The sequence below is a fragment of the Stegastes partitus genome, unplaced genomic scaffold (genome assembly GCF_000690725.1).
Source record: "Stegastes partitus isolate 25-593 unplaced genomic scaffold, Stegastes_partitus-1.0.2 Scaffold234, whole genome shotgun sequence".
Lineage (NCBI taxonomy): Eukaryota > Metazoa > Chordata > Actinopteri > Pomacentridae > Stegastes > Stegastes partitus.
The window spans coordinates 408,390-418,243 of NW_007577965.1; the positions used below are offsets into that span (position 1 = coordinate 408,390).

At 40.7% G+C, this 9,854-nt stretch overlaps 1 protein-coding gene across 2 annotated transcripts; it reads left to right on the forward strand.

Annotated features, from left to right (window-relative positions):
- Positions 1 to 1,699: 1,699 nt before the first annotated feature.
- On the forward strand, positions 1,700 to 9,803 carry tent2 (terminal nucleotidyltransferase 2). 2 transcript variants are annotated; one of them, XM_008281475.1, is made up of 15 exons: positions 1,700 to 1,765; positions 2,098 to 2,252; positions 3,069 to 3,176; positions 3,315 to 3,570; positions 3,676 to 3,790; positions 3,869 to 3,957; positions 4,433 to 4,490; positions 4,794 to 4,860; positions 4,961 to 5,037; positions 5,878 to 6,006; positions 6,102 to 6,145; positions 6,435 to 6,571; positions 8,177 to 8,268; positions 8,381 to 8,460; positions 8,579 to 9,803. In XM_008281475.1, exons 2-15 carry the CDS (start codon positions 2,134 to 2,136, stop codon positions 8,663 to 8,665), a joined length of 1,458 nt encoding a protein of 485 aa, XP_008279697.1. In that variant the 5' UTR covers positions 1,700 to 1,765; positions 2,098 to 2,133; the 3' UTR covers positions 8,666 to 9,803. The 2 variants fall into 2 exon arrangements, with proteins under 2 accessions (XP_008279697.1, XP_008279698.1); XM_008281476.1 differs by lacking the exon at positions 1,700 to 1,765 and adding an exon at positions 1,776 to 1,953.
- The last annotated feature ends 51 nt before the right edge of the window (positions 9,804 to 9,854 follow it).

Genomic DNA, 9,854 nt, shown 5'->3' on the forward strand with positions numbered 1-9,854 from the left:
TGCTATATTACAACAACAAGTTGAGAAAATTAAAACATAAATCATTCAAATCAGTTTCTAGAAGCACATGTTTCTGCCCATAGTGACATTAAACTGAATCTGAATTTCGATAAGGTTCAAATTCCCATTTTTAATTACATTTATTCAACTTGAGCAATTCAAATTCAAATAAAGATTATTCCAATTTAGTTTTCTTTACTGATTACTTTAAATGTAATCAGTTAATTTTTTCTAATGAAGATTAAATGTAATTTCAGCTCAACTGAATTCAGTTTTCAAAGATTTGATTCAGTTTTGAGTTTATTGGAATTCATATTCAATCCAGTAAATTCTAAAAAATGTTATACCTATTCAATCTTTCAGCTGAACAGCAGGTCCAGACTGAAGTGAAGGTGCCATCTAGAGCTGAATTCTAAGCTTGTCATCAGACAATAGACAACAGGTAACGTGACAGGAGTCATGGCGTTTTTACTGAGCTTATCTGATTCACTGCAAACATTCAAATTGAATTTGGATACACAGTAGTCCATTACGTCAAAAAAACAAATTAAAGCATTTATACAGACAGCCACGTAGATATGCATTTATTTGTATGATTTCAGTCCTTGGGCTCCTTCTATGTGCTCCGTACATGCCTTCCTTTATTCAAATTTCCAACACTTTAAGTTTGCTTATCACAGCTATGCAGATGACACCAAGATCTATGGAATGATCTCACCAGTTGATTTTGGTTATATAAAAACAAAACTTACTCAACTAAATAAAAACAAGGATGAAATAATTCCATTTGGCAATAAAGAAAGAAGGCGCTCAGTACTTACCTTCAGTCCAGGGCCCTAAAACACACAAGTAGCTCATAATGTTGATGTTATCACAGCCACATCAGAGCTATAAATAAATCAAGTTATCAGTAAGTCATTGTGGCATCTTAAAAACAAACAAAGCCAAACTGAGAAACTTCGTGTTCAAGCAAGATTTTGAAAAACTAATTCATGCTTTTAGTCTAATACACTACTTACTGGCATCTCTAATACGTACAAAATACATTTGCAACCCAGTCAAGATGCTGCTGCTAGAATACTGACACACAACAAGGGGAGAGAACACATGATTGCAATTCTTAGATCCTGCACTGGCTTCCTGTTAAATATAAAATTGAATTTCAGAGCCTATCTATTGTCTACAAGTCTGAGTGGTCTGAGCCTAAAATATATCAGCGATATGTTTGCTGAGTACAAATCTGGAAAGTCTCTCAAATCTGCACATAAGACATGGTGAATTACTGGTTGAAATTTGGTTTTAGGTAGCCTACACTATCGAAAACAAAAGAACAAAAGGGAGTAGCACCCCCATCAAGCATGTCAACAAATGGCTTTAACCCAAAAGAAAGTTCCTAAACTATCCCAACCTCCTGCTGGAAATCAAATAAGTCGTGGCACAAACAGAAAGTTAAATGGGCAGGTTGCACACCCCATACATCAGCTGCTACTGAACGGCAGCTTCACAGCACTATAAACCAGGTGGAGAAATGATTGAGGCTGGATCGGACACCAGGTTTGGTGCTTGTCCCATCGAATGAGCTGCTTCACTGACCAGTGTTGTTGCTGCAGCAGCTTTTTTCTTCTATTCTAGGTGGACTTCCAATATAAAGCGCACGAGGACGCTTCCCCTTTAAATCTGCTTCCATTACGTCATGGCTCAATGCGGAAGTACGAGCGCAGGAAATTAGCATCTTCAGTTTTGTTTACATGTGACATGTAAATTGGTAAGTGTTCCGCGTTGTATGGGTTCAGTTTTCGAGTAAACATTTTACCATTTAGCCACCAAAGACGGATACCTCGTGTAACTCTACAGAGAACTGCACGTGGTTTCCACAGTACGTTCATTGTTGTTTAAAGTAGCTAGCTTAGCGCAAGCTAACGATCGTTAGCTCGCTTAACTACCCGATCACCGGTAAGTTTCGGTTTCCACGATAACTGTCCGCGAAAATCCCGTTTCTCTCATGTGATATTCTGCAGCAGTGTTGCTACAGATTCTCTCACGCTGGAGCTTCCATCTCCTCTAATGTCGTTGTTTTATGTTTGTTGTGGACATCAGAGAAGTTGATGCTGGAGCTCCGTGAAGAACTGCAGCATGTTCCCCCGCAGCGCTGCACCGAGGGGGCGGCCAGCCCTCAGTAACGGCCTGTACCCTCCTCCCCCGGTGACCAGATGTTACGATTATAACCACGGGAGATTTGGAGGGGTCAACAGGTGAGTGTGAAGGAAGACCGAGCTGAAGCGGTGTAGACATGAGCAGCGTCAGTGAAGTTAGTAAACTTTACAAACTGTGGTGGAGATTCACTGACATCGTGTTTAGGATAGTAATTCTGTTATATCAAGGCATTTTGTGTAGGCCTGCAACAGTTGGATGATCAACTCTGATAGTCATCTCTATCACACATGACAATAGACTGAAAATCGTCAGACTTTATTGGTTAGACAAAAAGAAAGCTATTGAAGATGCCAACCTGGTCTGAAGGCGTGTCTGCTAAAATGCCAGAGGAGTGGCACATCAAAACCACAATCAGGAATTCTGTTCTGCTGTTGTAGTATAGAGGCTCATTGAAAACTATGTCAAGATAAGACCAAGAAAATTGCATTTAGATATCCATTTTATAGTTAGTGATACAGATGATCTCATGTATCAAGACTAATAGAGGCACAGTTGATTAATCAGTGATAACAGTAATAGTTTGTTGTAGTTCTTATGTTGTGCAGCTTAAATGTTGTATCTGAAACACACACCCAATGTGAAAAGAAAGACGCTGGTATGGGATGAACTGGCTCCAAACAGAAATGATTGCCAGTGACAGTAACTTTTACGACCTTGATGTTTTCAGTTTGTCTATAAAATTGCTGATTTTCCACTGAACAACAAGCATAAAACGTCTTCATGTCTCTGGCACCAGAATGAAAGAAAACCTTAAATAGGACACTAGAAACTTGACACGTTATCAGTTACAAATGGTTGCTTGTTGGATGCTTCTGTGTTCTGTACATTAATATGTCCCTATGTGTTTTTGACAGTTTTCATGTCCCTGAACTTGAGAGGTTGCCTCCATATGAGTGGAATCCCCCACGACCCATCCCTGCTGTCCCCCATCCTCACACACCACCTATGACCAACGGGCGCAAGTAAGTCATTTAACATCAATTGATGATCGACTAACCTCTGCCTCTTTCTTCTGTTTCTTTAAACTGACCTTCAAGTCATGAGCATTTGCCTTTAACCTGTTGACATGACATGATTTCTTATCTTGATCTTTTTTCTAGGAGGCAGAATTCTGAATACAGCCCTCATTTGGTGAAGCGCCAACGCCTTGACTCCTTCTCCCACCCATCAATAGATTCTCCTTTAGTTCACATCCCTTCACCCCCTTGTCATCCTCAGCAAGTGAGGGCAGAGTCCTTGCGATTATCCACCACTAGTTTTGAACGCCCTTACTCCAGTCCACAGTTCGATATCCACCCTCCAGCACCTGCTGTACCAGAAAGCTTTAACAGCCTACAGGCCTACGCCAAGGACAAGGTGTGTTCCAGTGGGCTCAACCTGTCACTGATATACATTAAATCTGAGCATGTTTTCGTGCAGGTGTGTTTGGTTTTGTTAGTTTGCATATTTTTGTTCCCTCAGCTGAGTGTTCAGATGATGGAGCTGTTTGAAGCATGCCAGCAGCAGCCTCCAGATTTGGAACGCAAGGAGAGGTGTCGAGCTCGACTGCAGGAAGACATACAAAGCATCTATGCAGGTATGTCTGAAATCTGTTGTCACAATCTGTTCTCATGTTCCTGTTAAGATTCTTTATCACAAAGTGTGTTTGTCACAGTGGCACGGCTTTACCTGACTGGATCTTCTATGAATGGATTGGGTTGCCGAAGCAGTGACGCTGATCTGTGTCTGGTCATCAAGGGAAATGTGAGTATCTCCGACTCCACGCTGTTGTTAGAATAATTCTATGTTATGATCCAATGATCTTTGTAAAAAGTATGAGAATGCTTTAAATGTCCATCGCCTCTATTTCACCTTGTGAGTGTGAGGTAAGGACAAGACGTCCTCAGCGGGTTGTCAAAACACCATGCCTAAACACACGCATTTGAGGGAGGTTGTCTTCTGTTTTCTGTTCGCTGTCTGTATGTAAGAACCAATGCTTCATGCTACTAGTCAGTCACTTGTTCAGACTCTGTGCTGTACATGTGGCTCCTTGCTGCAACTAAAACTTTGCTCTGACTTAAGAGACGACTTTGTGTACTGATTTGGAGCAGTTAGGACTCCAAAGAAGAATTTTCCTAACAGCTGTAAATGTCTTTCAAATGTGCTTGTGAGAAATGTACAATCATAGACACCCACTTCCTCTTAAACAGCTGCCCGGTTTCCTGTTTTCTTGTTTCAGAAAAGACCTGATCCTATTCAAGTCCTCTCTCGCCTCCAAAGGACTTTCAGAACCCTCTGTGAGTGATTAAAAACTATTATTTGTATAGTAGCACATTATCTAACAACTTTGTGCAGTTTTTAGAAATGGCCGCAAACATTGTTTTACTTTGTATTATCAAACTAAATTACTTCTTTTGTCAAACGCAACTAAAAATACTAGCATCGTTTGTGGGCTTTTTTAGTTGGACTTTGTTCCTCAGATTTGATGCCCTTGTCAGTTTCCACTAGGTGGAGCTGTTTACTCAGTGGAAAACAGTTCCAGTTTCACAGAAAACGAAACAAACAACATTAAACCTCATGATGTTTGTTTTAATTTCTAGCATATGTAGAGAGGACTCAGCTGATCAGAGCCAAAGTGCCGATCCTCAGGTTCAGAGAGAGAGGCAGGTAGGAGCAAAACAGTTGTTGAAGCATATTTGTACCTGACGATCAAATGAGAAATAGGTTTTGTATGTGAATGACTCTCTACTAACTCTACGTTCTTCAGTGATCTAGAGTTTGATCTGAACATCAACAACACAGTGGGCATCAGGAACACATTCCTTCTGAGGAGTTACGCCTATGGTGGGTAATAACTTGATTTTTATGGCAGCGACTTTTCAGACTTGGTCTGTCTGACTTTAAAGCTAGAGTATGCAGGATCATTAAAACGGCAAGAGCAACAAATGAAAAAAGTCTCGTCTCGCTCCTAAACACACTAAAATGCTCACTGTCTCAGTACAGCTGCAGCACTAACCCATGAGAGAATGCTGATGAGGAGCAGAGTGCGACACATTAAAACAACATCACATCTCATTCACTGTAGCTCATAACCCCACAAAGCCAGACAAACCAGAAAAAGAGAAAAAAAGCAAACATGACAAACATTTTCAGGCCCTTCGACTGGAATAGCCACACTGATATTGACTTGGTTTGACTTCTATCCAAACTTTTTTTTTTTTTGCTCATCGCCTTTTCTGCTACAGTCTTTCTTTTCTGGCTTTGTGTAGCACCACATGATCTTGCAGGTTTAGGTGGCTCTACAAGTGGCTGCTCTTTGTCTGCCATGATTGTGGTTGCAAACTCTACCAGTGTGCCCTGCTGGTCTTGTAGAGTCCAAGACTGTGCAGTGTGCGCAGGTAGGCAGGTATGTAGCTAGACAGGCATGTGAACCATCCATGCGACCAGCTTTTTACAGGCCTGTGTCTGCCAATGAACCAGATTGTTTTCTTTTTATTGTCAGAGCTTAATTGCTGTCGGGATGTGAAGAAACTTTCACCAAATAAAACAAAAAAAATGCTTGTAGAATACTTTGCATACTCTAGCTTTAAGTAGGCTCTAACTGTGACTGTTCATTGTGTGTGTTCGTATAACTCTGAGCAGTGTAGTTGCTCCTGGTTTTGACCGTTGTGTGTTTTCTCTCAGCTGATCTCAGGATAAGACCCATGATCCTTGTCATCAAGAAATGGGCACGGCACAATCAAATCAATGACGCCAGCAAAGGAACATTGAGCAGCTACACACTGGTTCTGATGGTCCTGCACTACCTTCAGAGTCAGTCCCATCACACGTGCAAAAGAAATCATTTTCAGTTACATTTTGTACTTTTAACTTAACTTGTACTTGATGTGTTTTTTTTTTTTATTCAGCTCTTAAAGAACCCGTCCTTCCTTCTCTACAAAGGGACTACCCAGTAAGTGTTGTTGAATTGTGTTGTGTAACACTTTAGCTGTTTTTGACCTTCTCATCCAGAACAAATGTGATAAGTACTGCTGGAAAAATGTAATAATATGTAAACAGATGAAAAAAAGTAATAAAAGCACAGCCTTCTATTTGCAGTTGATATTTTCTGCTGTAATTTTCCACTTGGAGAAGTTATTATTCACATTTAAACGGACAGTAAACCTTTTCCAAACACCTCTAAGTTGCAGTGTCACTCAGGTTTAAGTCTTTGTCCTTTTGTTCTGTGTCTTGATTTTCAGGAGTGTTTCAGTCACTTCATGGAGATAGACATGGTTCCAGAGGGTCCCAAACGCGTCCCTCCTTATCTCTCAAGAAACCATTCCTCTCTGGGAGAGCTGCTTTTGGGCTTTCTCAGATACTATGCCACAGAGTTCAGGTATCTCACAAGGTCATCACATTGTTGAGTCTAGTGTTGCAGATGCATTCATGGTTCATTTTCTTGCTCCCATTTCGTATCTCTCGCTCTTCTTGCCAACTTCTCCTCCCTCTCCAGTCCTCTATCTCTCTTCTCCTTCCTCTGTCCTGCATCCACCTCTCTGGTTTCACATTTCTGGCTGAGGGGCAGGAGCAGGTGGGACCTTTGGCCTTACACAGCATTAACATGACATACCCTGATCCCCGTGTTTGCAGGATGTGTGTTACGGTGCCACACCATAGTTGAATAGTTGAACTACAACTCGCTGCAAAGACGTGCACTGATTTTAGACTATCAAACACTCAAAACACGTCACACTCATGGGATGTTTTTTGCTCTTTTACTCTTCTTTTTTTTTTTGCCTTAGATGCATAAACTGTTTATGCATCATGTTGTTGCTGCTGTTTACAATGAGGAGCACATTATTCCAACGAACTCAGCAAACTATAAAATTGGACGTACAAAGATCAAAATCTATCAGAATGAATATGTATGAACTCAACTAAATATTGAACATTCAGAAGTGAAGACTCATAAGACAGACGTTAGCAAATAAAGCTGTAGTAGAACAGTTTTTAATGGTGCATTAGGAATGAGATTGCGAAACAGTTGCCGATTGCCACTTCATCACTTGCACAAGCATGCTACTATGTCAATTACAGCAATGCCACAAGTGTCTGTTTTAAATTTCACCGAATTCAGCTAAAATTGGGCCTGGGCGGTGAAAAGATAGCGATATGTGATGTCAATGTACTTTTAATCAACAGCAGTAAGAAAGTAGCTGCAGTATTTGATAGTTTTACTTTAATGCATCAGATGTCATGAAATCATGTAAAGAAAATGGAGAGTTAAGTTATGTGAGAAAACCCCAAATGCACTCCCATAACCCTTGAGAACGGAGCATGCTCTCCCCAGTAGCTGCTGTGCAGGTATTCCAGGTGTGCTAGTCCGTGGCCACCTGTCTGCGCTCACAGACCTTCCCTGGTTTCACAATCCAGGCTGATAGACTTTATTTTGGTGTACGAGTGAAGGTTATTATGCTGCATCAACCACTCAGAACCTTAACCTCAGTGTGGTGCAGTGGTTTCAACCTGCCTCCCCTCTATGCCTCTCTGGGTTTTATATGTTCTCTTTGTGTATCGAGGTGAGATCATTCCTTTGTCCTTATTAATTGTATGTATATGTGTTTTTTTCTGCTTGATTTTTATCATTGTGTTACCATTTAAAATGTTTCTTGTGTAACTAGGCTAAAGCGATTGAATTCAAAGTTTTTTTTTTCTCCTGGTCTTTACTAAGAAGTAGGCCATTACAAATCATTAATTATTGATGTTTATCTGGAATGAAACATTTGATTTGTGATGAATTTTAAGCTATGTCACCCATCCCTGAGTAAAATCAACTGTAAAGAACAGACTGTATCTTATATGATATTTTTGGCCAGTACAGTGTGTATGTTACTCTGCTGAAATGTGTAAAAGCACTTTACAACCTTGGTCATTGTGTTTCACTTTCAGTCTAATAATCAATAAATGTATCCACTGCTGTTGCTTTCTCTGTGTCTTACAGGTGGGATAAGGAGGTGATCTCAGTTCGAGAGGCCAGAGCTTTGCCCAAGACCAATTCTAAAGAGTGGACAAACAAATACATTTGCGTGGAAGGTAAACGGTTTCAGTGGTTATATCTTTCCACGGCCTCCACCACTGAACATCAACAGGAGTGTCAGTGTGAGAAGCGTCCACCTAAAGGCAACAGTGATTCTTTGTGTTTCAGAACCATTTGAAAGAAATAACGTCGCCAGAGCGGTCCACGAGAAGATCAAGTTCGATGCCATTAAAGCTGAGTTTGCTGAGGTACGTCACAGTCCTGATAATGTGCTCCTTTCATATTCCTCTCCTTTCTAAAGCTGCCGTGGGCCAAACATGAGTTCTTCATAGTCCTGTTTCTTTTCATCTTTCTCTGTCTGCACAGTCATATCGGATACTACGGGACAGGAAGGACCTGAACTCGATCCTCCCAGTCAGAGCTGTCATTAATAAGGAGTCATCTCTTAGATAAGGGATTCCTCTAATTAGACAAGCTGACTGGCGTCTTCTACCTCAAGACAGGTTTGTCTCCAGAACAGATGCAAAGCTTTTGGGACGTGCTGAGAGAGAAGCCCTGCTGCCTCGGCACCTCACAGCCAGAACGGCCCTGGAACCGAACGTCATGGCTGCCTCGGTGTTGATCACAATCTGTGTTTTCTGTGGCAGTGCTTTTGAAAATGTTGAACTCACTGTCAAATGCCAAATTTGTGTAACTGATACTATTCCAGTAACCAAGAGTAAAGGAAAAAGTACAGTAAATGTGGAGGGACCGCAGAGAAATCTAAGTTGTGTCCCTTATACAGAGAAGCTCTGAAGCAGGGTAATAATGGTCAGTGTTAGTAAAGATGCTTAGTACTGCTACATGGCCCTCTTTCCCAGTCTGCATGGGCCTGCAGAAAGAAGTGTATCTATGAAATAGGCGATGACACAAACTGATATCAGTGGTCCTTCCATATGTAAACCTACTTTAAATGGGAGCAACAACATTTAGGTTGCAAACTCTGCCACGTTTATCTCCTCTGATGTCAGTTCAAATTACATCCACATTGTTGGAGCCAAACTGCTCAGTGTCAGATGAGAATTTATTTCTGCCACATATATGTACAGTAAATCAATCGCCTGTTTGGACCAACTTGTAACATCAAAGCCTTTTTTCTATTTTTGTAGGTGAGCTGGTACAGTATTGTGGGTTTAAACACTGCACACGCTTTTTTTCTACAGTTACATTGAAGACCTTCTCGTTTTTCATCATCACCGTCTTCACAGATATCCGAGTTTGTTATTAAGCCATGTTTAGGTTAGCGCCATTATTAAAGCTACTCTGAGTTGATCACTAGAGGGCTGCAAAGAAGCCAGACTCTGGCTATTTCTGTTCCTTTGTCATTGCTCCTGATGTGCATCATTGTTTCTCACCGACTGGTGTCAAGGCATTACGATGCCATTGTAGTCATCTACTTGATGTGTTTGGACTACACTCAATTTTCATTTCACTTAATACTTGAGTTCTTTAAAGAATTTACACTTTTGAGTGTGACTTTGTTTGTTCTTTCATCTTTGGTTCAGGTTTTTCCTCTGCTCTTTTTGTATATATTTTGTGCATTTCTGACTTTAAAATGTTTATTTAAAAAAAATAAATTTTGAAAGATGTGTGATTGTTTTCG